This window comes from Semicossyphus pulcher, unplaced genomic scaffold, assembly GCF_022749685.1.
Source record: "Semicossyphus pulcher isolate SPU_LCO1_2020_fin unplaced genomic scaffold, fSemPul1.0.p SCAF_16, whole genome shotgun sequence".
NCBI classification, from domain to species: Eukaryota; Metazoa; Chordata; class Actinopteri; order Labriformes; family Labridae; genus Semicossyphus; species Semicossyphus pulcher.
The window spans coordinates 24,237,490-24,265,322 of NW_027211670.1; the positions used below are offsets into that span (position 1 = coordinate 24,237,490).

General features: G+C 43.9%; 1 protein-coding gene across 2 annotated transcripts in view; it reads right to left on the minus strand.

The window, feature by feature from the left end:
• Positions 1 to 25,269, minus strand: part of LOC138594032 (PH and SEC7 domain-containing protein 1-like) — a 71,160-nt gene extending 45,891 nt beyond the window's left edge. The window contains exons 1-6 of one of the 2 annotated variants that reach the window (XM_069665123.1): positions 25,149 to 25,269; positions 12,580 to 15,069; positions 11,705 to 11,822; positions 10,146 to 10,695; positions 9,279 to 9,746; positions 1,807 to 2,001 (exon numbers count right to left, since the gene is read on the minus strand). In XM_069665123.1, coding sequence (XP_069521224.1) covers positions 1,807 to 2,001; positions 9,279 to 9,746; positions 10,146 to 10,695; positions 11,705 to 11,822; positions 12,580 to 14,787 — 3,539 coding nt within the window. In that variant the 5' untranslated portion in view covers positions 14,788 to 15,069; positions 25,149 to 25,269. Of the gene's footprint in view, positions 1 to 1,806; positions 2,002 to 3,894; positions 3,969 to 9,278; positions 9,747 to 10,145; positions 10,696 to 11,704; positions 11,823 to 12,579; positions 15,070 to 25,148 lie in introns of those variants that run through there. The other variant, XM_069665124.1, reaches the window with a different exon arrangement.
• Positions 25,270 to 27,833: the final 2,564 nt, after the last annotated feature.

Genomic DNA, 27,833 nt, shown 5'->3' on the forward strand with positions numbered 1-27,833 from the left:
AGACACAAACATATAAATTAAATATAAGGAGGGAAACAAAAAATAATAAGATGAAAAAAAAGCACAAAAACCCTCCAGTGACTGTAAAAGCACAAAACGTTGACGCTCCAGCTTCCTCGGTTCTGTGAATGGCCTCAGTTTGATCTGTCAATCAGTCAGTCAGAGAGTGCCGACACAGTCAGCTGGAGAAGCAGACCGGAGGCCAGAAAAAAAAAAGGGAGAAGATTCACGGGGTGCATCTGTCAGAAAGTGAGGAAGCCCTTTAATCCTAAATTCTTTCTCATCAGCACGAGCAGGCGGCTGACAGACTAACGGCTGATCGAGCGGCACAGCTCTGGAGGAATGCAGATCTACTGACACGCAGCACTTTGGAGGCAGAGAGCAGAGCGGTGTACAGTAAACGTACAGGAAACTGAAGTGCACTAGTAGATTTTCATTCATTAAATAAACATAAGATGCAGTCGAAAGGAGCTTCTTTTGATGATATGCAATACCACTGTTTTAGGGTTCGAAACATGTTAGCTTTCAGTGTTTGTATGTATTAGCTGTACTGGTATTGCAAGTTTAGGTATTAGAAGTCAGAGTACATGTATAAGAAGAGCAAGTCCACATTGTAGAACTGTTATTAACAAATGAGTGTTTCAGGAGTTTGTTCATAGCTTCTACATGTGTACATTCACAAACTGTCTCCTAATGCGTTTTGCAACCTGTTATGACATTGCTACTAGCCCAGCGTGTAGCCATTGGATGCTAAATAGATGCTAATTAGTTTCAAGTGCTACGATTGTAGGCTAGTTGTATGCTAAGTTATTGTTAGCAGTGGTTGCTAGCACATTTAAAGGTGCGTCTGGGGTTACTGCTACGGCCACAGGTGCGGATTTCTGACTAGTTGTTTAGTTGTTGAAAACAGTTGCTAGTAGCTAATTGTTTGCAGTAACAAGGTAGTGAACTGGGTTTGAATTCAGTTGTAAAGGTGTTCCTAAGTTTTGTTATGTTTCAGATGTTGCAGACTTTTATGAGTGGTTGTGGACCACTTAAGCTAGCAAGGCCTGCTAGTTTAGCCGCCCCTGGAAAAAGCCACTCAGTCAAAGCTGGTGTTCTCTGTAATCGACATAAGCAATCATACTTGAAATTGGTGCCATAGCTGTGGAGAAAGTTGTACAAACAGCTTGTGGTTTCGCCCATTCTACATTCCTACAACACCCAGCGTGCATTGCGCCCCTCTCTCTGAAAGGAACGGCCCAGCGAGAGACGCTGGAGTGAAATACAACTGTTTTTGCTGCAGGCAACGGCTCAGAGCGGGCACAGAATCTAAACATGACGAGAATATACCGGTGGATCGTCTAAAAAATCTTCAGTCTGCAGTCTACATTTCAACGCTGATGATTTTGAACGAGACATGTCATCGTAGGCGGGCGTCCTGGATTGAGGAAGTGTAGTTTAGCGAGCGCCCTGGTTAGTGTGGCGGAGGTTTTCCAGGGCCCATTGGAGAAGCGGAAAGCGTCCTCCAAAGGCACAGAGCGAAAATGCATTTTTTTCCCGACCATAATGGCATTAGCTCCCCATAATAGCATGATAGGACTGAGGTTGAAAATCTGCGAACTGGCCCTTTAAGGGTGATTGCTTAGGTGTTGTTGGTGGTTTGCCTGTGTGTTTGTTAAAGCAGCTATGAGAAGAATAAACAGAATATTATTATTACACATGCAGGATTACAACAGGTGTGCTTGAACGCTACCCAGAAAGCACACTTAAGAGTTTGAGATATTTAAAGCTTAGCAACAACACAATTACTCTCCGGTAGCTCACTTCTTGCTGAGATGTCGAGCCACATCCGACTTCCTGAAGCCATCCAAGTTAAAGAGGCGTTTGGCCAGGCGTTTAGCAGCTGCCACGTCTGCCCGGTTACTGCCGTTGGTGAGGGTTTCACTGCTGCCCAGACCCAGCCGGTCACTGAGGTCCTGGTCCAGCTCCGAATCTGTCGCCAGGCGAGCCTTGTCCCTGCTGAGAGTGCCAGGAGGAGGGGTCAGAGGTTGAGGAGAGGGAAGAGATATTGAGTTAATAAAATCAGACATTAATAGACGGACAGAAAATGATATCTTAAGGAAGAGAGAGATGGGAAATTAACATTTTGAGCTGCAGGAGTGGAAACTGGAACGACTGGCGTAGGCTGGTAAATAATTGAAAAGGAAAGAGAGGAGGGGATAAGAGGAGGAACAAAGAATGATGGTGATATAATAATAAAACTAATGCCTCAAAGATATCAATAATTTAAAAATGCAAATATCTGATCTGTGCAGCAGTGATCTCACATCAGAGTTTCAGGCTGTACTTGGTGTTTTAAGACAAGAACACTAAAATACATAAGGGGGGTTAAAATCAGCGAGGCAGATCAGGAGAAAGTAGCTCAAAAGAAAGACAAATATCTGTTCATACAGAACATACTTCATGAATGGTTAGAAGAGGTATAATGATGATAGAGAGAGCAGAAAATGAATGAGCACACATTTGCAGTAGTAAACAAAGCCAGTATTTTGCATTAATTCAGTATCAAGTAGAACAGAAAGTTTGCAAACCATTTTATATTCAAACATTTGGCAGGATTACACACTCTAATAACTGCATTCCAAACCTCCTCTTTCGCCAGCCTTCCTCTCTCTCTCGTTATCACCTCCTAATTAAGCCCCTTCAGAGCATTAGCCAGTTCAGAAGTGCAAAACTTATTACATCTGAATTATTCGGCGATAATGATTTAAGCGTGTTATGTCACTGTGAGCTAAAAGAGAGGCACTTTTCTGGCTCCTGTAAGAAGGATGACAGAAACGAGGTCTCTAAGTTCAGTTACTTAAAATTCGACATGATGCTGACATTTGTCGCTGCTGTCGAGAGCTGTGTGATCATTCCAGTCACGCCACCCGGCCAGAGAAAACAATGACAGTCCAACAGCTGAGAGCTGTATTCAAAAAAGCAAGACAACACTTCCTGAGCAAGCCGAGCTCTCATTTGGATTTCTCAGCGTGAGGGACAAGCCAAGAAAACCCACAGGGCTCTGATTCCCACACTTAGACATCTTCGTACTGTAACTGAGTCAGACGAAATCACACCAGAGCAAACAGTAATTAATAACACAGGCGGACACTGTAAGAAAGTTACAAGGGCTCAGTGGTCAACTTTAGTTTCACTAAGTTCTGAATAAACACAGAAGAGTCTACAGCCGGACACTGGGATCAGCAGGGATTTGAGCTAACATGCTAACATGCTAACAATGACACTAACATTCTGGTGTGAAACTAAGTACATTAACTCAAGTACTCGACTTTAGTGCTAAATTTGCATACTTATAGTGATAATCTCTTTGATAATCTGCTGGTGGTGCCGGACGGAAACGTCAGGAGGACACTGAAGTACATTAGAAATCATCTTCTGGGAACCTGCAGCTAATTTCATTCCAGTATATACAATTACTGCCGAGATATTGCAGAACACAAGAATTTGTGGAGGCACTAAAAGTCACATCACCACAGCCACTGGGCTCCTCTGGGGAACATGAACGCCTCTATACAAGTTTATGGGAATCCATGAAATAGCTGTCGAGAAATTTCTGTCTTGAAAGGTGCAAAAACAAACCAGCATTGCCATCCCAGAGCCATGCAGTTAACATTACAAACATTACATTAAAGGCAGAGGGAACACAGCTGCTCTCCAGTATGAAATATACTCTGCATCTTTCAGTGGTGGTATAAATGTAAAGTAAGCAGATGTGCAAATAAACTCAGTCTGCACGACTCCTGACATCCAAAAAAGGCCCATTTGAATTCTCCTCTTGGCCAATATGACATTCAAATCCTGTGGTAGACATGACGGACAGGTGAGGCAGCTTCCTGGGAGGGGACGTACCTGTGACAAGACCGCCTCATCGACAAATGCCTCTCCTCTCCGCCTGCAGACGAACTGTTACAGCAGAAGACAGACTGAGCCCTCGTTGCCGTCCCCTGACCGGCACCTCGCCTCACACCGCTCCCCCGACTCCCCCCTCCTCTCCTCCTTGCCTCGCTACCTGAACGCATCACCATGCAGCCCAGAGCATGGGAGCTAACACAGAGGAACACCTGAAGCTGCTCCGAAGAGGCCCGACATTCCTCCGCTTGGTCTGCCTCGAGTGTGAGACCTCATGAGGTCCTTCGTTCTCACTCTCCCTCTGTGTTTGCTGTCATTCGATCTTCACAGCGAGCTTCCTTCCCCCCAAAGTAAAAGAGCTGTTTGTCCTGCTTTGCCTCTGCTTCTCTATCTTTTCCCCTCTGAGTCTGTTTGCTGTTGTTTCTGTTCCCTCTTTTCACTCCTCCCTCCCTCTCTCTCTCCCTCTTTCTCCCTCCCTGTTCCACTGTGTAAACGCTCACTGTCCCCCACTGACCTTGGATTCGAAGCATGGCATGAAACTTGGCTTGTCTATTGCCTTAGAATCCCCCTCCCTTCCTCATTTTATTCCCCCTCCTCCTCTTTGCATCTCCAATTACACACACTTGGTTTGCCCATCTTTTGGGTGTTGCACAAATTCTCGCCTACCTTGTTCCTGGTCTCACCTTCGGAGAAAACAAAGATAGGAGGTGTCCGGTGTAACCTCACAGCTTTTGGGTGTGTGCCACTAAACTGTTTCCTCTACAACCATAACTGCCCCGGGGAATAAATAGGTGGCCTTTTGTCAGCGTCTGAGGCCACTGCGGAGTCTGTTTACAGCACACGCTTCATCAGGGCCTGCAGGAGTGTTCGTAATCACTCTGGTTTAGGCTCGGCCACCTGTTTGCATTGTCTCGTGAAGAGCCAGCACAATACCGAGAGGTCCTGGGAGAATCTACCGATGTCAGCCTCTGCTTTAACGGTATCCCCCGCATAATTGAACCCCTTCTCAGTCCACTGGGCAGCCCTGCACAATGAGCCACTGTCTAATGGTACAGACCATCTGAAAAGGGTGATGCGAGGGAAAGGGGAGGGGGAAGAGGAGGAGGAGGAGGGGGCTGAAATTCCAACTTTTATCAAAGTATGGACAAGCCTTCAGAAATATTTGTCTCGTCGTCTCGCTCCTGGATTCCTCAGCTCCAGAGCTGCCAGAGCCGGGCCGGTTATAAAGCTGTGATAAGATCAGTGCAGAGCAAACATTTACCTGAGCGAGTCCAGTGTGATTTGGTTCTCATAGAAAGAGTTTTTATCAGGAAGTGGAGAGAAAACAAAGCGAGTTTGTGTTTAAAGACACACAGAAAGGAGAAAAGAGAGAGCAGAGTGAGGCTGCTGTGCTGTTTCTAACCTTTCAGAGAGGATTTCTTTGCATTTACAGCTGAAACTTGAGACTCGACTGCTTTTCATGACTTGATTTTTAAATTTCTAAGCATTTACACTGACTTGCATTAATTTCCTGGAGACTTACCCAAACGCTAGCCGTAACCACTGATACAAAAATCTGCTTTTTACCAATTTGGGACAATCGACCAGGCTGTTTATACAGATATCTCCAGGCTGTCCCCAGTCTGATGTTTTGGGTGCTGGTTTAGCTCAGTTGGTGGAGCAGGTGCTCCATGTGCAGAGGCAAAGCTGACTCCAACTTGCTGCCCTTTGATGCATGTCTAACCCCACTCTCTCCTCCAGACATTTCCTGTCCATCTTCACTGTCCTATCTAATAAAGGCTTAATATATTTTTAGATTTATATAAAGTCTGTTGTCACGATGGGGACGAAACAAAGTCTAAATACTCTTGTTACGCCCCAACCTAAGGCAGCCCTAAGGGGCAAACAACTATACACAATTGACCCAAATATAACCATGTGAACACCTTAAAGTCGAGTTGAAATGAGAAATGTCATTTTAATCCTTTTCGATCACATCCCCGGTCATATTGTGCATCTATTTGACAATATAGGCCAAAGAAATACAGAAAATCAATTTCTTCATATTCTTATATCAAAATCCGATCATTTTTCCTCCTGTAAAACTAAATTTCATGCATGCTGACGTAAGTTAGCACCAAACAATTTCAACCAATCAATCTGCAACATTTAGCCGCAGAGCACCAAGAACACTCGGTCAGTTAGCTAGCTACTGCGCTGTGGAGAACGTCTGTCTACGCCCACTTCTCAACGATCAAATCAAATCCCTCTGCTGATATGTCCCGCCTGCACGTCCTGTTTCACTCGGAAATACGTCACGATACCGAAGCTAGATACTCTCGAAATGCCGTTTCGTCTCGACTTTAAGACACTCAAATACATGGGATTTATTAAATGACAATTAAACAACCAAATTATGAACTGAAGGCCAACAAAAGCAACGAGAACACAACAACACAAAATCCCAGTCTGAGGCAGAACCACCGACGTTCCCACTCCAAAAGTCTCCCTCTTCAGATGCCATGTCTGGGGCTTTAAAGCATCCAAGACCAGGTGAACCTCATTGTGCAATCAGCAGGGAAGAGCTGGGAAGTCAGAGCTAGGAAGACACAACAGAAAGGCAAAAGGGACAAACAGTGCAGGGAACACATACAGCCGTAACAACTCCATTTAGTCGAGAAGAGATTTTAGATATCTGTACTTGAGTATATTTATTTCTGACAACTTTTTATTTTTACCGCCTTCTTTTTACACACAATTTTCTGTACTTTTCTCCAGGGCTGAACAATAAATCGAAATTTTATCGAAATTGCAATATGGCCAACTGCAATTTTCAAATCACAAGCGGCACAACCTTTGTTATATTTATTATTTTAATTTGAATCTGCTGCAGAGATGTTCCGGTCGCATCATACACAGACGAATCAATCACATATCTTCGTTTGGTTCAGATCCCCACAAAAAACACACCTTAATCATTTTAATGTTTTTCAATGACAATGAGAATAATGATGTAAAAATGATCATTCCCTTTAATATCACAAATCATAATGACATTGTAGTTTAAGTCAACATAACAGCAACTGCTTCATCTTTAATGCCTTTTAGGGGAATCACTGATCTCTATTTTGCTTCACTGTGCGCCACCTTTCAACAACAAGAGCGATTTCACCTTAAATGGACAATAACACAAAGAAAAGATGATTCCTTGATGTATAAATCATTGCATATCACATGCAACAGACAAGAGACGGATTTCTGTGGCCGGGGAGAACTTAGATTAAAGTGAGCCAGCAAACATGTCTGACAAAGTCGAGCCGATTCAGAGAAGTTAATGTTTGTTATTTTCAGTATAAAGTTTTTAATCTATTTGAAGTTAGAATGATGAAAGTTTATTAGCCTCTCAAACATGACGTGAGCTTTGCACAGAGACAGCCAGTAGAAATGTCCTTCAGAGGTGATGTTGAGTTTTATATTCTGAGGACATTTTTAAAACCCGCATGTTTGCACTTTTACTACAGTAAACAAGTGGAATCAGTCCTCCGACTTCGATGAGAGACTTTCATCTGCATTTCTACTTACGAGAAGAGGAGGGGAGATCTGACACTTCTGGGTTTGCCTCCCTGATATTTACTCATGTCGACCCTACAAAGACAAACCTCCGTTCCTGCTGCTCGACCTTATCAACCTGCATCACACTCACTTTTATCAGTAGTCACTCAGCACCATGATTGCTGCCCTCTTCTGCCACCTAGTGGTCAAAGCAACAAGGTGACCTACCCATGCAGTCACTCTACCTCTGCAGTGCTGTCACAGTGCGTTAGTCTGACATTCATAGAGCCGGTGTACCTCACCGCCGCACAGAAGAAGACGCTCTGTAGCAGTCGTTTCCACATGACAGCAGACACAGACACACTGCTGTCCCAGATCTCTGCCATCGATTGAGTCCGTCACATATTTTATCTTGCAGTACAGACGATGGACGATAAAAGAATAGAATAAGACAGCTACCGTCTTACTCTGAAGAAATATAGTCCACATTTACAACATGAAGACAAGGTTTAGGATGTAATACTGTCTGACAGTGCAGGTGGGAGTCTGTAAGGAGTTAACATAAAGTCTTTAGGAGTCAAACAGTCAAGGTGAGTCTCTGCAGCAGCCATCTGCTTCTGTCTAACATGCCTGGACCTCTCTCACACACACACACACGCACACACACACACAAAGTATGCACATCAAGTGCACAACCATCCAAAATTACCTACAGATACAGGTGCATGCACACACTCAAACACACACCGATTAGGGAATATGCACAGATGGATTCAGATATTACACACACACACACACACACACACACACACACACTCAGGCTGTCTGGCACACAGCAGAGGGACCACATGCAGCCTTGTAGCGACCTTCACTCTGAGCCGCTGGGCTCCAGAATAGCACTGCAGCACTGCACAAGGAGAACGACACAGACAGGAGCGCTCTGGAGACTGACAACAGTCCATTAACAGGAATCTGAACTTAGACAGGAGGCAACACGACTGCCTTATTACAGAATTAAACCTTAAAAGTCTGTTTTTTTAAAGGAAATAGGCTGATAAGAGACAAGTCTCAATTCTGGGCTCTTTCTTTGAGTAAAAAGCCAAACAAACATATCTGAACACTCTACTTGTTATAAACATGACAGAGAGAGAGAAGAGATGTGTAAATGATATGATGACTGTATACTCATATACTTGAATAACGATACTGATCTTGCACTTGCTGTATGAAGGGATAGAGTGAAGATCAACAGATTAAAGGGAGAAAATGATATGCAACATCAAACATGACCCAGATTCATACTGAATCACCAAAGCAAAGGTCATCTGCATATCTGATGTCAACACTTTCAGCTTCTCTTTTCTAGACAGTTTAACATTCTTCAACAGACTTCATACAATATCCTCAAAATGCAATCTTGTTTTCTGCGAAGAGCAGGCAAACATAAAGTTTTATGACATCCATAAGTTATTGTTAAACTTGTCGTTCTGAAACAATCTGCATTAACAGCCTCCAGTCTTTCTGATTCAGTTCTACCACCTGATTCTGGAAGCTGCCTGCAGAGATTTGCTCCAATTGAAGTGTGAGGCAGCAAAATGAGATTTCCCTCAGGAGATGGTGGAGACCATAAACAGAGTAAATAATAAACTTACTGAGAAGTGGATGGAAGCTAATGTGTCTGCAGATGTGTATATTAGCATATGTGTGCTAACGTATTCACCAAAAGAACTTTATATGTCGATGTTGTGTTGATAGATTGTTTGTTTGGATGTTTTTTTTCACTTCAACGCCCGTCATGCTCGAGTTTCTGGCAGTAAAATTCCTTATGACTACATGGTGTGCTGCCAACTCACCTTGGTAAAGAGAAAGACAGGTTGCTGTACCAGCTGCTCCCGAGTTGTGCACACTCCTGTCCTCTGCGCGGCGTGTCGTCTGATCCGCTGCTCAGCCTCTCACTGGACGGCGCTCTGGTGGCGTCCGAGTCCCCGGTCACGGTAAAGATAGAATCAGACAGACTCGGCCTCTCATCGTGTGCCAGCGGGGCGAAGCTGAGCTGCACGATCTGCCTGGCGCTCTGGCAAACCGGAGCGTGGATGGCCGGGGTTAGTGTGGGCAGGTCAAAGGTTAAGACTGTTTGAGTGCTGGAGGTGAGCAGCTCCTCGCTGTCCAGGCTGTTGTAGGAGGTGCCTTTGGCTCGGTGAGACTCCATGATGCTCTCAAAGTGGCGGCTGAAAGTGTCCTCGGCAGCCAAACGAGGACCGGAGACCAGGATGGGGGATTTCAGGGCCGGGTGGTGGTTGTCAAAAAACGTTTCCATCGGTCTGAAAAGAGAGGGAGGTTTTAGAAACACTGCAACACAGCTGGCTAATAATTAATGTGTGTTAACAAAGGAAACATCTATAAAAAGACACCCAAGCTATTATTGTTATTAAGTTTGTTTATGCCAGGATGTGATGCTGTTGGAGAGTTGTGACTAATTCATGCAGAAATGCCACCAAACCTGTTTATGATCTACTTAATAAATAGGTTCTGAGTGAGATCAGAATGTAGGTCAGGGGAAAATCCTGCCTCACCAGAGTGTTTGTGAACTTATGTGTTTTCAGCACAGACTGTATAACCACTCTGATGTCACCCCCCAAACCAGAGGCTATGTCAGTGTTTCATGTTCTATATTCGGCTTCAGGTGTATGTGTGACTGTGTGTGTATGCTTCATGTTCACCTCTTCAGAAGGTGACCAAACACCTCCGGCTCCTCCTGAGCTGCAAACTGCTGCTTCCTGTTGTCTCCTTGCATCCTCACACTGGCCCAGCTCACCATTTCTTCCTCATCTTCTTCATCCTCCTCATCTTCCTCTTCATCCTCCTCCCCTCCCTCTCTTCTCTCCTCTACCCCCTCCCCACCTGTCCTCCCATAAGCCAGACCCCCCAGAGGGCTGCTGCCTGTCCCTGAGGTGCCCTGCACGCTGCGGTTACTCCCAAACGCAGAGTCAGCGTCTTCCTGCTCGGCCAGCAGCACCTCGTCGATGTCCGTCTCTCTGTAGCAGCGCAGAGGAACAGCGTCCAGGTCGGTTTCTGAGTACTTTAGGGTGCGGCGAATTATACCGGTTTTGGGCGACGTCCCAATGACAGCAGGTGGAGGGGTCACCAGCTCGACCTCCACATGCTGCACCTCGTGATTGGCAGAGAGCAGAGGCAGGGAGGTGGGGGGAGTCGGGGTAGGAGACTCACTGGAGTTGCCACTGGGAGGAGCTGTGGACGTTTCCAATAAATCTGCAGATGGAGAGAGAGCAATAGAAACCTCAAAACGTGATTGGTATTCCCGACTGTAAAGGCAAACTAAAAGCATATTTAGGTCATTAATTGCTCTAATTGTTATGAAAGTTATGAAAGATGTCATCTTGTTTCTTTAATCAGAAAGTTCTTCTTGAATATGTCATACTTCATTTCTACTTTTCTTTTAAATCACTGTATCTATGATGTGTAATCTGCAAAACCCTTTCTGACTATAAAAACTAGACAGGCATTTGCAGAAAGTCACCACGGCAAACAGTCCAGAGTTGATGATGCAAATCTGCAAGCAAAACGGATATACAGCTCCGGAAAGAATTAAGAGAGGACTGAAAAATATGTTGTGTTTTGCTCCCATTCTGGTTGTATTTAACAACTATATAGTATAGATGATATGTAGTGCAATAAGCTTTGACACATGGTAAAGATACATTTTCCTCAGTTACCTTTAACCCTCTGCCCTGCAGGATTGTGTGAGTGTGTGTGTGTGTGTCTATATTCAAATTGGGCTTCTAGTTTGTTTTCAAAAATATCCCATAAAACAAAACACAATAATACAATAAAAAAAAGGCTAAATAATTTCCTTTAGCAGCAGGGCATTGTAGTTTTCAGAAAAGATTTCTCAAACCTTTTGTGTGGGACTGTTTTCAGTAGCGGATACATACACATTAGCTGGTCTAGTGGATATTTGGGGCAGCAGGATGATGTATGTGTTACTGAGCCAAAATAAACTACACAGTTTGTACAATGGAGATCTGTAGCACAGAGGAATAAGATACAGCAGAGACAAAGAATGACATATTACATCTGTATGCGTTAACGCTAAATGACATACACTGACAGACTGCAGTACAACTCAACCGGCTTCTATTTCCTCTAGATCTCACTGACATATTCCCTTATGAAGAAAAGGAATAAAGAAATCCACTCTGGTGTGAGATGAAAGCTGAAGAGCTGTAACTAGATGAAATTGGGGTGGACATGCTCTCACTTTTCTCCCCCCTGCTGGCAGCCTCCTCAGCAGGGGTCCCGAACAAAAACTCCCACTTGGCACGGGCGATCCTCTGGCAATGGAGGGAGGGCACGGGCACCGCACAGCCACTGTCCGTCTGAAAAACACACACACAGACTAATCAGGGGCTAGCTCTGCAGTGCAGCATTAAAGGAATAGTGTTTAGACTTTATTGGGGAATGTGCAGACTCCCATTTTTGCAGAGAAGTACATGAGATCAATACCAATCTCATGTCTGTGAGGTAAGTATGGAGCTAGAGCAAAAGGTGATTAGCTTAGCACAAGAAGAAGAGGGCACTTCTAGCTTTGCTCTCAAAAGTAAAAAAAAACAAAAACATATCTTTTCATTTAAGTTTCAGGGAGTTTCATGCCTGGCCAACTGGTATCCCCTCGTCTTATGCTAAGCTAAGCTAATCACCGCCTGGCTCTAAACCGATGGTGAATTGACATGAATTTGGTATTGATTTTGTCATCAGTATCTTGGTAAGAAAGCAATGGCAACAGACTTGAGAGTCATGCCACTCTCAAGTCTGTTAATACAAAGCTAGAGCAAGGAAGTAGTTAGTTAGCTTAGCATAAAGACTGGAGCAGGATATAAACTGCTAGCCTGGCTCCCTCGAAAGTTAAAAATCCATCTTTTTACAACTTTCTTGTAACTTACTTGATGTTCACTGGGATGCATGCCAGGCTAGATGCTTCCCCTTGTTTCCATTCTAAATGCTATGCTAAGCTAATTGTCTCCTAAAATGTCCTATCCAGCTATTTCCTCCAACTTCCAGTTTTGATGCTAAGCTAAGCTAACTACCCCCTTGTAATATAAGACCAGTAAAGACCTGTAGCAACTATTTCTTTACCTGTATTCCTGAGGTGGCTGCCCCGGTTTCATTGCTCTGGTGACTGGACTGACTGGACTCTGGGGACACACAGTCCCGGTCACCCAAGCTGCCGGTCACCCCACTGGAGCTCCGTGAAGAAGACCCTCCCATCGCTCCATTTTGCTCCGCCTCTGGAGGCTCCTCTACTCTCTGCAAGTCCGGCTGCTGCCCTGCCTGAAATCCCTCCACCTCATCGCCCTCAGCCTCGTCATCACAGCCCTCATCCTCATCTGGAGAGTCCAGAGCCACTGGTCCAAGGAGCAGGATCTCCCTCCTCCTCTGCTCGGCCCGTTTCTGCTGGGCCGTGGGACTCAGCGGCCTGCGACGGTGACTGGAAGGGCGCTCAGTGGTTTGATTATTGACTGACCCAGATCCAGGCTCAGGGCTTGGATTGGGGCTGTTCTCCCCCTGATTCCCCCACTGTTGTCTGGTTGTCCAGCTAACTGGCGCCTCCTCAACACTCTGATTTATAAAGAGTCTGCGAGCAAGCTCTGTGCAGTCTCCTTTCTCAAAACAACTCAGATCTCCTCCCCTGTCTGGGTTAACGGACCAGGATTCTCTGGTGTACTGTGGGAGCTGACGGCGATGTAGGGTGGGGGTATCTGGGGCTCGAAGCTCAGCTTGGAAAAGCCTTGGATCTCTCAAAGGTGAGCTGAGGTCAGTGGGAGGATGAGAAGGACGGAAAACACGTGAAGGAATGGCAGGGGAACTCTGAGCAGCTGATATAATGGGGCTCTGATGATGGGATTTCCTATTGCAGTCCACCTGGTTTGATTCACAATTAGTATGGGAGTTTGTTTCATGTGAATGCAAGGTAGAGTTTTCAAGCTGGTGAGAATCAGTGTTGTCAGTTGCTGGCGTTTGTTGGTCATTTAAAGGGATGTTCATCTTGAGCGTTTGCTTAGACTGTTGTGCATTTGTTGCTGGATTGTGAAATTCTCCTGCAGGCTCGCCTAAAGCATTGTGCAACGAGGACCTTCTTGCCTCTGTGAAAATAGAGGAAACTTTGGTAGCCTCCTCAGCAAGCCTGCGGGCAACTTCAGGACTATGAGCAGGAGAGGAAGATTTACTGTCACTTAACTGGTTCAAGCCCTCAATTACATTATTGCCAAGTTGGAGGATCGCTCCCTGCGGTGAAGTGCTCCTGTTAAAGGCCATGTGAACTTGTCTTTTGATGGCTGGACTGCCTGACACAGCTGTAGTCTCTCCTGACAAATGAAGAGGGCTCTGGGCCTCAGGTTTAGACTGAGGAGAGTGCCTGGACTTGGAGGGTAGTTTGTCTGATGCTGGATTTTTACGCAGCCCACAAACAGCCTGGCTCCTGTCTCTGATGTGGTCTTTGGGGTTTACGCTGATGTTCTGACGCTGAACAGGAGACCCAGCCCAGGACTGACATCGTGGTTGTTGGCTGTAGCGTGAGGATGGGATGTTCTCAAGTGCATGGGCCAGTTTAATCCTCAGTAGAGGGGAACCAAACTCCTCCACAGCCCTCTGGGTAGCTGCCCTGCCTATTGGGTCCAAGGCTGGTTGGCGAAAGCCGGGAGAGAACTTCTGCTGGTGACTTCCTGGGGAACGGAAAGTCAGTTTGGGACTAGAGCTGCACGATGAATCGGGACTCCCAAACCAAACCGGGTCGCTGAGTCTTTTACGAAAGTGACATGGGGTGGATCTTTCCTCCATGGTCCTCCTCTCACATGGAGAGTTGCGTGGACTGTCCATGGTCTTCACATTTGACTTTTCAATGTAACTGAAGGTGACCACAGACCGCGTACCATCGCTGACTTCTCCGTCTTTCAGCCTTGGCCAGTTTGGAGATGTTTTAGGGACAGATACCTTTCCAGGAGAGGGCATTTGTGGAGATCGGATTCCATCACAGGGGGCACTCCAACGCTTGCTGACTGTAGGGGAGCTGCTGGCTTGCTGAAGCTGAAAGCTAACAGTGTTTCTAGTAGGAGATATTCCGTGTTTGTGTGTGCAGTCCTGGGCTAGACGTTGAGGCGTGGAGGCCTTGCTGGCGGTCTGGCAGGTCGTCTGGCTTGCTAGCTGAGACAGGAGCTCCGCAGGACTGTCCTTATGCTCCTGGGCAATCCCTTCTTCATTTCCCCCAAACCCCCCTTTCCCTCCGTTCTGATCTGGAGCAGACCTCACTTCCACATACAAATGAAGGACTTTCCCAGACTGGGACATGACCTCCTCTCGGGCCGTAATGAGGACAGAGAAACAGAAATGGAGCAAAAAGGGAGAGAGTCTGACAGGGTGTAGTAGACACAAAACAAGGTAAAGTTCTTCTTAGTCGTCTTTTTATTTGTTGGTTTGGTTTTTCTGCTGGTGGAAAGTGTCAGTTTATTTTTAGACGGTCTTTCTTCTCCCTCACAGAGCGTCTGTGTGCAGAGCAGAGACACACAGGCTGAACGGCCAGAGGACAAACATGCCCATGGGACACCTCCAACAGCTCCCTATTCTTCATACCTGTGAATGAAAGAAAGGAGCATCTGTTACCTTTTGTATCCTCCATAGAGACACAGAGGATATATCAGCATTTTTGACGCACGCACATAAATTCCTTGTAGCGCTACCAGTTTCTCCTAATGCTTTTCATTGTGTCAGAATCCAGTAACTTATTTAGATTTGTCTGAAACAAGTCAGACAAATAAAATAATCTAATCCAAATTCACAGGTATGTAAATATATAAATGTTTTCCAATTACATATGGGCACGCTAGGTTTTAGGTGTTTGTGAGTTTGCCTGCAGTCATTCAAGTTGAGGCAAAGACCCGTCTGCATGAGTTTGTTTGATGTGTTATTTATTTCATACAACAACAAATAGTACTTTAACACTTTAAACAGCACTCTCTCTGCCAAACAAAAGGAAAGCAAAAGTAAGCCAAGGTACAGTGGTTAAAGACGGCGAGTTCCTCAAAACAGCAACAAGGCAAAACATTGATAAACAGTTTCACTTCAGGTCATCCCAGCTTGTTGTTTACACCTCCTCTAGATGCATTCAGATAAGGTCATGCATGCTTAAACTTGTCAAAGGCAACTGATTAGATTCTGCCTCATTACAGCAAATTGTTGTTTTGTAAAGGCACCACAGTTACTGTGAACGTCAGTTGAGGACATATCAAGTTAGTCTAGAGGTACATTTAGGGGTATAATCCAATGCCGGTTTCAAAACGTCAGACTTTTCACCTTTGGAGTAACTTGTTTTGAGTGGGTTTAACACAAATGTGTTACATGTGTTTGACCTTGCTTGACCTCTCTTTTGAAAGAGATGCAATTTATAGATAGAAAACTACTGCCATATCTACTTGTTCAGTCCATTCCCTAGGACTGTTTTGTTTTTAAATTGTGTCTTGGAAAAGGTCTTCAGACTTCTGAAAGTTTGGCCTGTTCTGAATGTCCAGACACTTCAAATCGGTCGTACAGTTTCAACTTAAAAAGGGAGTGTTACCATTGGCACAACAATGAATGTTTACTTCCCCTTAAACAAAGGATGTCAATTGAGGAGTGCTACTTCAATTATTGCCCGGGACACATTTGCAAATACATTGCCAAGAGAATGTTGACATAAGGGCTTCAAACCACCTCCGAATATGTTCAGAGCGATAGGAATTCAATGACTAATCTCGGGTGCATTCTCACCTATAAATAGAGTTGTCCACGTGTGATTGGATCAACCAGAGAGCACCTTGATACCAGGTGTTAACAGGGTTTTTATGGCTGATAATAGTCTGCAGGTCCAAGACACATTGGGTATGTGCTCGTTGTGTTGAGAGCATCAAACTTACAACATAGTATAATTGGAGCTTAAGTCAAACCACCAGCCCACAATTTTAAAGGAGTGTATTATTCACTAACATAACCAGCTATGTTACAAAATATTGATACACTGGCAGATTTGGACATAAACCATAGAACATTCTGTAGGCAAAAAGGTAAGAAGAAGCATACTTTGAATCTCTTGTACATATCATTTCCTGTGGGACACTCATTGTATTATAGTAAGGTGAGTAGCTGTTTGGCGGTGTCAGTAAGAACATGAGCTCATCCTCTGGGAGAGGAGGCAGGACGTCGTCTCTCACATCCTTCTCTTCTCTCTGACTCACCATTGATACGACCTGGTGACAAAGCTTTATCTAAATTCTGAATGAAACAATTCAGCGCTCCAGATTCAGCCACAAATTAATCTATTTAAGGTGTTTAGCTTCTTATAAAGAGAGAATAAATAGTCCTGAATGAATCATGGAAAATCAGATCTTCCTGATCTTATCAGATTTCATTTTAAGGAATTGCTTCTACTCTGATGTAAAAGGGAGACCAAGAACAGCTTATTTAGAGGCTTGACTGTCTCTCTAAACTCATATCTCTTAAATCTCAAAGGGACACAGGTCGGTCAAACGCTAAATCCAGGACGCATGCAGTCCTCAAACACATCATTCACCAACTCAAATAAAAGAAATGTCTTTTTTATGTAGTCATAGAGGGATTAAATCCTGTGCTGGAGCCATTTTTTCCTCTTTGCTGAGCTGAATCCCCGGCCAATTACTCAACTAAACCAAGCTGAATGCGTTCCAATTGTCACCCTTCTGTTTAACGTTCATGCAGCACATCGTTCCACGCCAACAACGCCGCAGACAACAGAACTCTTGTATAGAAGAAGAAGTCGCTTAAACGAGGACGGCGGTGAACTCCAGACTGCTGCCAGCAGCGACAGATTGGAGTTGCCGTATGGTAGCAGTGGGAGAGAACGTGAGTGTTGAAAATTGAAGTTGACAGAACAAAGAGAACTTGTGATGGACTTGGCAGGCAGGGAGAGCGACCTTCCCTCCTTGACCCCAACTGATGTTTATACAAGACCAAATTCAATCTCACCAATCTTCACTAATTCTCCTCAGGGCTCCTTATTTTTCATCCAGCTTCTCTGCATCGAGTCGGAGCAACTTTTGTCAGGCTGTTTTCTGCAGCTGTGACCCTCAAATTCACTATTCCAAGTGTTGATAAGAGAATTATCAGTCTCTTATTTAAAATGTGCCTACAATGTTCCTCTCTCTCCGTCTCTAATTAGCAAACAACTTTTACTGCCTCTCCATTTGTCACACTCTATTTTTCTCTCAGTTTCACACCTCAGAGCTACTGTTCCCACAGCTACACCATTCACAAAAAGGGCCCTTTGTCCGGTTGCTGGAGGCTCTGCAGGGTCCCATTGTTTATTAAGGTGTGAGGAAGACGACCTGGCTCCTGGGCTTCATCATGAATGTGACAGAGGTAGTTAAGGGATCAAACTACTGCGCTGATTAAGACAATTAGCTGATCATTCAGTACTTTGATGCTTTGGACAAATTGTGCCAGACCAGTTTTGGTTGCTCATTTTTGTCACTACCAAAAAACTTTAAGACAAAAACTTTTTAAAAATGCACCTTCTTCTTTAGCACTTTTATCGACACTTAACTGAGCTTTTCAAAAACCTTCAATGGAGTTTCAAAACCAAAAACATCAGCCATGCGTGGCGTCGGTTTAGCTCAGCTGTTAAATTGGTGGCCCAAATACAGAGGCTACAAGTCCTCTATATGGCGGCCCCGGGCTCGACTCCCTCCCTCGGCCCTTTGCCATCCCCCATCCTCCCTTTCCCCGTTTCCGACACAATCTACTGTCCTCTCTATAAATAAAGGCAAAAAATAATGTTTTTGCTTCAGGTACTGGAAGCTATAGTAACAAATCCCTTATGCTGGAGTATAATCAGATGCCAAACACTGGTTTATAATATGTGAAGATGGATTTACAGTTTTGCTAAATCATTGAAAATTTCATCGTGACGATCGGAAAGGTCGTCAGAAGTCACAAATTCAGAATTTCAACTGGGAAACTCTGACTTTGTTTTACTGCAGATTTAAGTTGCTTTCCAGTCAGAGTATTGGTGACACAAAGTGTCAACGGATACAGAAAGAAGCAGAGTAAGCAAAGCATCTGTAACACATCCTTTACAAATGTTGGCTGTGATGCAAAGTTTTGTTGTTTGCAGAATAAAATAGCACAAAGAAAAGGAAATCTGACCTTTTTCTGTTGCTTTAGTGTTTTAGTGCGGCTGAAATCATTAAGAGAATTACCTGCTAGTGTGGACGCAGTATTCCAGCTAAATATAGACACCCTCGTGGCTGCACCATAAATGTGACAGAACGTATCACACTGAAAGATCCACAGGGATTATTATAAGAGAAGATTTGTCAGCTTTGTCGCCACCAGGAGCGGGACTCTACAGTGGCCCTTATCGATTCTTGACAGAACCTGGAATTCACTTGTTCCACCATTGAGCCCTTAATTTATCATCGGAGCTGTTGATGGGAGCAAGAGAGATAAAGACGAGGGGCGGCAAGAGCAAACGCGGTAGACAGAGAGCAGGAAACATGGAGGTAAGAGGAGGCAGGATGATGGAGTCACGTTTGAAGGAGAGAGCTCTGCTGGCAGCCGGCCAGACTGATGGGAGTGTAGAGTTACAGGAAGATGCATGTCAGGAGCAGGAAGACAACTGCAGATGTAACACCAGCCTCTTCTTATTCTGCAGAGATGTGTTGTTTTAAGGTTTAGTTCCCCTAAATCACAACTGAACGTTTTCCTTCTACTCATGCAGACAGTTGAAACTCTAGTGGAGACGCAAAAGTACCCAAATACGCAAATATCAGGGACAATTATTTAGGAGATGTGTTCAAAATGAAGAAAGTAGAATATTTACATTTGATGAAGCGATAGAGTTTTTAAGCATATTTGTTTTACTTCCATTATTATAAAAAGCACAATTATCACTGTTCACCAAGGACATTCTGTACCTACAACCCGAGAACACATGATCTTTAATACGTACGATACTTAAATAGTGATTTTTCCGACCATAAAGCTCCTTGAGATGAAATATAAGTGGAAAACTGGCTCTGAAGATGTAACAGTGTACATGCTGCTCTAAGTTTTGTCCTTCCTCCCTCCTCTGGGCTCCTTCTGGATCTATAAAATAATGTGACACCCTGCTGTGCTGCAGCGTTTCCACTGAGCGCCCAGTGTTCTGACAGACGCCCAGTTTGGCACCAGGTCTGCTGGAAGCATCGCTGCTGTGCCAGAAGTTACAACAGAAACAGACCATTAGCACTCACCACCTGCCATGCTCGGCTTTAATTTACAGTACAACACTTCGGTCACATAAATTAGCTCAACTTGTAAATGTATATTGTAACAACTACTGTAGCTGCAAGTCTTTTAATGAGTGCAAATGTGACGGAGAAACACAGAGTTCATTAAGTGGTGTAGTTTTGTATTTTAGTGCAACCGTCTAGTTTGTGTGCTTTATTGTAATTGCTTCATTTTTACTATGATTTATTTGACAGATGTAGTTACTGCTAACTTAGGAGATTTGAATTTCACATCACATGATCTTCTTGATTCCACAACCTAAAATCGTTAAACGTATCTTAGCTGTGGTGTAAGGAGACTTCTGAGGTCGGAGATATACTTGCTTTTTAACCTTGCATTCGCGTGAACAACCTTCTGCTTGTCTCTGCACTACGTGTGTTACTGGAGGATACCTTTGCAGGGCACACCAGGGAGCTCAGGCCGTATGTGCAGGATGTAAACAACAAACATGGCGACACTCGAGGAGGTTGCTGTTATGTTCATTCTGAATCCTCAGAGGCCCGGTGACTGACAACATTCTGTATCCAGCTCAGGCGACTGATGACCGGTGGACAGAACACACCGTCTGCACCGTCCCCACTCTGTCTCTCCAGCATGTTCCTCTGTGCACGGATGTAACGGTCCCAGACTTGTTTCCATTTAGTTTTGCAGGTTTCCACGTCGACTTCTAAAACAGAACTTTTCTGTCTCCAGCTGTTTGACAGGCATGTTTGTCTCTGTGCAGCGGCAACGACACATCGTACAGACGTGGATAATCATGGACTTGGTCTATCAGCTTGTCTTCAGAACTTTCTGCCATTGTTGTTCCTGCTGCTGTGTTGACCCTGTCACATCCCCTCTGCCTCTACACTGCCCCATCATTGTGCATCTTGCAAGCTCGTAGCGTTAGTTTTTGAGGACGTGCACAGCCGACGCTCCGAACAGACGAAGGGAACATGTGGCAGCCATCATGCGCACGCGAAGGCATAGTTAAAATAAAGTATATCGCCGGCCTTCGGGGTCAAAGAGTGCAGTTCCTCAAATTGCCACTCAAGGGTGGCTCCAAAAGTGAGCCGATCCCCATAGACCCCCATGAGGAAAAGGCCCTTTTCTACACAGTATATGCCTACATCCTGCTGCACAGTTTCGTGTGCCTGATGAAGATTATTTTCTCATTTCGAGAAACTAGTAAAACCTTAACCCAATATATTTTTACCACCCTAATCTTTGTCTTAACACCAAGATTGAACATACAGGAGATATTGTGCCTAATTGTAACTTCAAACAGAGTTGATTTTGTGTTTGATTATCGCTTTGCAAAGATACTTTAGATTTTTGATTCTTGTAACTTTATTGGTGGCACAGCTGCAACTGGGATTCACTTCCTGCAATTTTTCAAGTGAATTTTAACTTGGCTGTCGATAAATTGTCAAACTGACCACCATAACATTATACTGGAAACCTTTTACAACTTAATAGTGCTCAAACATTTACATTCATTTATTTATTTATTGACATTTTTCGAGGCTGTTTTATAAAATGAAATATCAACCTATAACACTCACTTCATCTCGTTCACTTTGGGGAGGAAACTTTCTTTCAAAAACTGTTGTTGCATTTTGAAAACAGACGGGGTGGGAGATCCTTGAACAGCTTCTCTCCACATATCTCTATTTACAAAAAGGTTGCTAAAGCAGCAGAACTGATGACTCATCCTCTTGTTGTCCTTCTGGGTCACACTGCTTACACAAGGACGCACACACACGCACACATATGGATAAACTCCTTTGGGTCTCTGGCTGGGCATTTACGAGTCAAATCACAGGTAATTAAACCCAAAGCAGCGTGAGCAGCGCTAATATTAGCTCCCTGGATACGATATGGTGGGGGGTACCTTCTGGTGCTAATATTAGCTCTCAGTTTGCTTGTTGCTGGCACTGGGCACTAGCGGATATGATTTCAGCTACATAAGAGGTGTGCAGTTAGGGTAGAGACACATTAAAGGGGATTAAGATGGTTTTTAGTGTGTGACGAGGGACGTGCGTGGTGCAACATAACCTCTCCAACAACCTCTAATAATCTGCTCACAGAGATCGAAGCCACCATTGATTTCTCCACACATAATATTGGGTTACATCAAGCTGTATTTGGCTGCCTACTCATGCAAATTCCCAACAAATGTCCAGGGCTCACTGTCGCACCCAAAATACACATCTCAAGCTCGCTAAACCTCCACGCTGAATCCGAATTAACCGAGCGGCGACTGAGGAGGAAGAAGCGAAGTTAAAGAGGAAAGTGTCGGAGCTGTCTCACAGCTGACTTTGTTTGAGTCGAGGCTGTCTCGCTCTCCTGCTTCTCCTCCGCTGCCTTCAAAGACACATTCAGACAAAAGAGATGGGTCCTCTGACTCATGCAGAGGCACAAAAAGTGTGTGTATGTGTGTGTGAGAAGAAAGCTGCAGAGAGGCTTATTGGGGAGGAGAAGAAGGGAGAGGCTTTCAATCAGCAGCACACCGGCCATGACCTCGCTGCTGCTGATACAACTCCTCCACTCACACCTGACAGGCCCAGGACACGATTCAGCCACATTACCTTGAATTAAATGTGAAACTTCACATCAAGATAAACTGTTCTGTGCACATGACTCAGGACATTTAAACCTGTAAAAAGCTCAACCGCTGCTTAGCCGCTCAAAAGTACAGTTAATACAGACTGATTATCACTCGCTATCAGTTTGGTCTCTGCATAGATTATGGTTTTATCTCTGACTACTAAAGGCTGATTCTGGGTTATTTGCTGCTTTATACACATGAGACAACAATGAGATTGAGCTTCAACAAAATAAGAAAATGCTGGATGTACAGTCAGAGTAAAAACAAGTGGAAATCCTGCATGAATGCCTGCAGGGAAGAACAGATAACATCCAGAGTCGCTCCGTCTGCTGGATGCTGCGACGCTTATTTCAGCCTATATCTTAATTCAATTTCAGTCTAATTCAAGAGTTTCTTCTAACAATTTTCTGGACTGTAAACTAAATGATATGACTAGAGTGAAATAAAAGTCAATACAGGTTTTAATTTCGCTTTCATGGGTCAAATTTGCACAACATCAAAAGCAAAAGCCTCAACAGAACCAGACTCGTGATGAACAGACATCTGCCACGACAGGATAGGCCGAGAAAGTGGGATAAAGGGGGAGATGGAAAGCGAGAGATGACTAGAGACGGGGATATAAACAGAGCAACAAAAACAACAGAGTTATGTAATGTAAAAAAAGGATGTTAACACCCTCTAATTAATGTCACTCAGCAGACTCCCGTATCGCACATTCATTTTAACTCCTGACCAGAAAACTGCTTTAAACTCTTTAAACTCTAAAAGAAACTGACTCACATTTCAGATTAAATTAAGATCCCAGCAGGCGACCTCTTTCAGCCAATTATCTCAACTGCTCCTGTTCTTCTGAATGGGTCAATGTAAGACTTTAGCAAAGACCTGAAGCCTAAACGCAGTCAATCAGGGCAAATTACAGAGATCTCCTAGATAAGGAAAGAAAAACAAAAAACTCAATCAACACTGAGACTCTGCCAGAAGACTCTCCTGCACAAGAGGCTGTCAAACGGGTATTTATTGACAAACTATGGCTTCATGTATCAACTGCCAAATCTGTGCCTTACAAGTATTAAATAAATATAGTTCATGGTAAATGAACTGCACTAATATTGCACCTTTCAAGCCTTCCGACCACTTAAGGTGCTTTGACGCTACATGTCACTTTCACCCTTTCACACACTTATTTGGTGCCATGCAAGGCAACTGACCAACTAGTCATTCACACACATTCACACCCCCTCTGGGACCCATATTGTGTTCAGTATCTCGCCCAAGGATACTTCCACATGTAGACTACAGGAGCTGGGGATCGAATGAACGACCTTCTGATTGAAGGACCCACTGTACCCCTGAGCCACAGCCGCCCAATGTCAAGAGAGGATCAAGCTGTGTGAAACGCCACCTAACCTCAACATCAACACCATCAATAAGGACACCTACATCTGATCAAAGGCAGTACTGTGATGAGAAGTTGTGTGTTGTGACCTGATATTATAAACTAAATGGTGAAACAGCAGCAGCATAGCCGTAAGGGCCTGTGTCCACTATCAGCGTTTTTTGCGCTGGCAGCCTCAAAACTAATACAGCTCGGCGTCCTCAGCACAAAGACGCCCTCGGTGTCAGCTGTTTTTTGTCTGAGTGCTCACAGCGCTCTCAGGTGAAAATAGTTCAACTTTTGGAACACCGGCGCGCTCGTCAATGTCACTTCTCCCACACTGATCAAAATCAAGAAGGGGCGGGACTTCCGATATCAACTTGGTAAACAACCTTGGCAGAGGAGACGCTAATCCTTTCATTTTTTCGAGGGTACAATTTCCAGGTGTAGAGCTGCTGCTAACGCCAGGACACGATTCCTTTCATCGTTTTCTTTGTAAAATTTCCTTGAATTAAAGAAAATATTAAACATACAGAGCGACTTCATGGTCACTAGCAAGCGCAAAGAAACGCTGTTAGTGGACGCAGGCCCTAAGAACAACAAAAGAGGTGTTGAGGATGTCACAGTTTGCTCGAAAAAACGCTCAAAAAAACAACATCCATCACATTTTGTCCCATTTAAAATTCTAAATCTAAATATATAAATTCACAGAGAAGCAACATTTGAAATAAGAAATAAATTGTCGGTTGAGTGATCAATGAAACCATTTCAAAGATTTCCTGTTGGAGTAACTGGTCAGTGCAAAATTAATACTACATACTGTAGTGAAACCTCTCATAGCAGCCGTCTTTAACCTTTCCCCTGCAATCTGACAAACTTCAACAACACATACCACGAAAAATCACATGAACATCTACTGTTTGTTGTGACAGGTTAGACTTGTCTTCATGGTCATTGTGGTAATCATTCATTTAAAGCTCAGATTTCTGTAATTAATAGGATTATATCTTCTATATAAAAACATTCTCCCAGCTAAAGTAAACAACGGCTCAGTATTGGTATTAGTAACATTGTTGATCACAAGCGACCCCTCTTTAAACTGCATGTACTGACATGCTCACAGCCTAATCATACAAAAATATGCAGTCTCTCTTTTCACACAGCCTCACACATGTTCTCTCATTCATGCCTTCACACTCAGTGTCACCCGCCCACACAAACACACACAAAACAACACACAATATCCTAACAGGACCCACTTCTTTATCCCAAGCACACACATAAGGCACACACATCAGGATCATCTGCAGAGCTGTCCGTCGCCTCACTGCTTGTTTATCTTCATCGACCCGGAGCTGTCACTAACAGCAACATTTCTACTACACACACACAAACTCACACACTCACCTCTCCTCTCGCAGCCGCTCCATCCGTACAGGATTTACACCTCCCACATGCTTTATCTCGTCTCATCCTTTCTCTTACGCCCTCTTCCTTCCCTGTCATCCTCACTCCTTCCTTACTTACTTCCTCCTCTCCAGCAGAGCAGTGCAGACAGACCTGTCCGACCAGCACTGCCTCCCCTGCACACTGCTTACACTCAGCCAATTAGCATGCTGCCTACACCTAGCCCCGCCCCCTTTCTCCTCCCTCTGCCTCTCACATACATGCTGAGTCAGTGAAGACTATTAAATGCCGGTGAGGGAGGTGCTGTGAGGAGGGGAACATGCAACACAGGCGGGGAGAAGAAGTGTTTAAATGCACTCAAACAAGCTGCATGTAGGAAAAATAAAAGAAGCAGATGTAAGTGGATGAAATCAGGACGTGTGGTCAGATCTGCAGGGCGGGAACATCTCAAACATGTGTGAACCCCGCCTCCCAAACACTTCAGGGGTCCATACAAAGATGGGGAGTGAGTGTAAATACCCCCGACTGAAGTAAAATGTAAATTGTAACATGTAGTATGTCATTTCTGCAACTAGCGTTCTCTCAGTCAAAAAATAACAAAAAAATTTAGTTTGAAGTAGCATAGGATTATGGGAGTTGTTGTTTTCGCTGTTAAACAACCACCCCATCTATGAAAGTCTATTTGACGTTACTCAGGCAGAAATCATGTTCAGGGATGAGGTATTTAAGTTTTATTCAAATTACATTTAATTATTTAATTCTAATAAAATAGCCAAATGTAACGTTAGCAAACACAAACAGTTAGCCGACTTCCTTCCTCTCTCTCTGACATCTGATCCGTTGTTTCCTGTGTTTACCCAGAGGACACTGTTACCTCAAATAGAATAACAGATTCCTCTGGTTGGAAAAAAGTTGGAAGCATTTTGGGATACAGTTAGTTACCTTGATTTATTAAAAAAGGCGAAAGTGTTACATATTCTTCCTTTACACATCTGAAAAGCATTTTACGGGTCAATTATCTCTGAACACATTGGCAGTTATCTGATGATGATTAGCTTTCGCTGTAGCTAACAAAAATCTGTTTAACTTTTCCCGGATATTCTGCTCAAGAATTACTCGCCCGTCTGCAGTTTTGTGTTTGTAGAGAAAAATAAAGAGCTTAATAAACGTTCGGTGATAGCTGATGGGTTCTTGGATTGCATTACAGCAATGTGTTCTGCCTCTTTTGCTCTCAGGGACTTTGTCCACAACCTCAATTTCAGAGCGCTTCTCAGCGGCTCTTACTGTTGCAAGGTTACAAAAGTTGTCTGGCGGCAATTCCGCTTCGCGTGGTAGTGACTGTTACGTCTTTGCTCTGTATACTACATGTTTTCTTTATTAATCGTGTCCTGGCATTAGCAGCAGCTCAATTCAAATCTCGAAAAACATTAGCTTCTGTTCTCCAACATTGTTGTTGATAAGTTGATATCATAAGTCCCGCCCCTTCCTGCATTGGTTTAAGAAGGCGCTGCCAGCGCAAAGAATTAGTGGACACTGGCCCTTTCTCTTTAGACGGACATTTTTTCCTTCATACAGCCAAAGCCTGCTAAACCGCGTATGTCTATACTACATCACAAAATCTTGTCCTCGCTACAGACTCGACATCCATATGAAGACTGTTGTTTCTTAGCATGCATTTCAAGTTATTTGTATGAAACAATATAATACAGAATAAAAGGCAGTGTCACACAAGTCACACGTTTGTATGCAAAATCTTAAGCTTTAAACAGAAGCTACACCTATTATATATACTGTACATGCAGTGTAGTATAAATACAATAGTTTACTCTGAAATGTAGTGGAGCTGAAGTATAAAGCAGCCTAAAATGAAAATACTAACATGAAGCAAAAGTCTGTTAAATTTGTAGAGTATTTCATTTTGAGAAGACGATCTAAAACCGTGTCTGTAACACTCAGATGTCCACATACTTTAGGCTGTGTTGTACACCATCTATATTTACTACATGGGGTTAAGTCTGTGTTCGTTGCTTCATGTTATTTTGTGCCAGCTTTAAATAATTCAGTAGCGAACATTAAGTGCTGTAATGATAGTTCCCCTTAATGCTGCAGGAGCAGATGCACAAGGCATTAAATCTATATGACTGATAAAAAAAGGAAATGTATATTTTGAGGGAGACAAAGAAAAGGTGAGTGACACGTGAGCTATAATAAAGCAAAAACCTCGTATAGAGTCTGAAACATCAGAGAGAAAAGCGCAGGTAAACATTCAGCCTCACTCTGCTGAAATATTAAAGAGAAGCACGGAAGCATCAAACGAACAAAAACACTTTCTCACTCTTTTTCTCTTCGTCTGAAAAGTACATTTTGACGTCCACACTAAAGCAGCTATCGGGGATGTTAAAGAAACAAAACAACCTCAAACCACTCCGCTAATACTCGCCCACAAACAATGTTTCCTCTTTTTCTGATTCTTGGTTTCTTCAGAAGATGTGTAACATGAATGTTTCAAGTTCTAAGATATGACGCTCAACACTCGTTGTTGGACACGGTGTTAGCATGGGGGCTATAGCTCTGGTAAAACAGTGAAGAACGGTGAAGAAATTACCTTGCTATTGACCTTCTTGCTGATAGTGCTAACTTAGCTAACGTTGCAGCCTCAATCACTGCAGATCACACAAACCACTG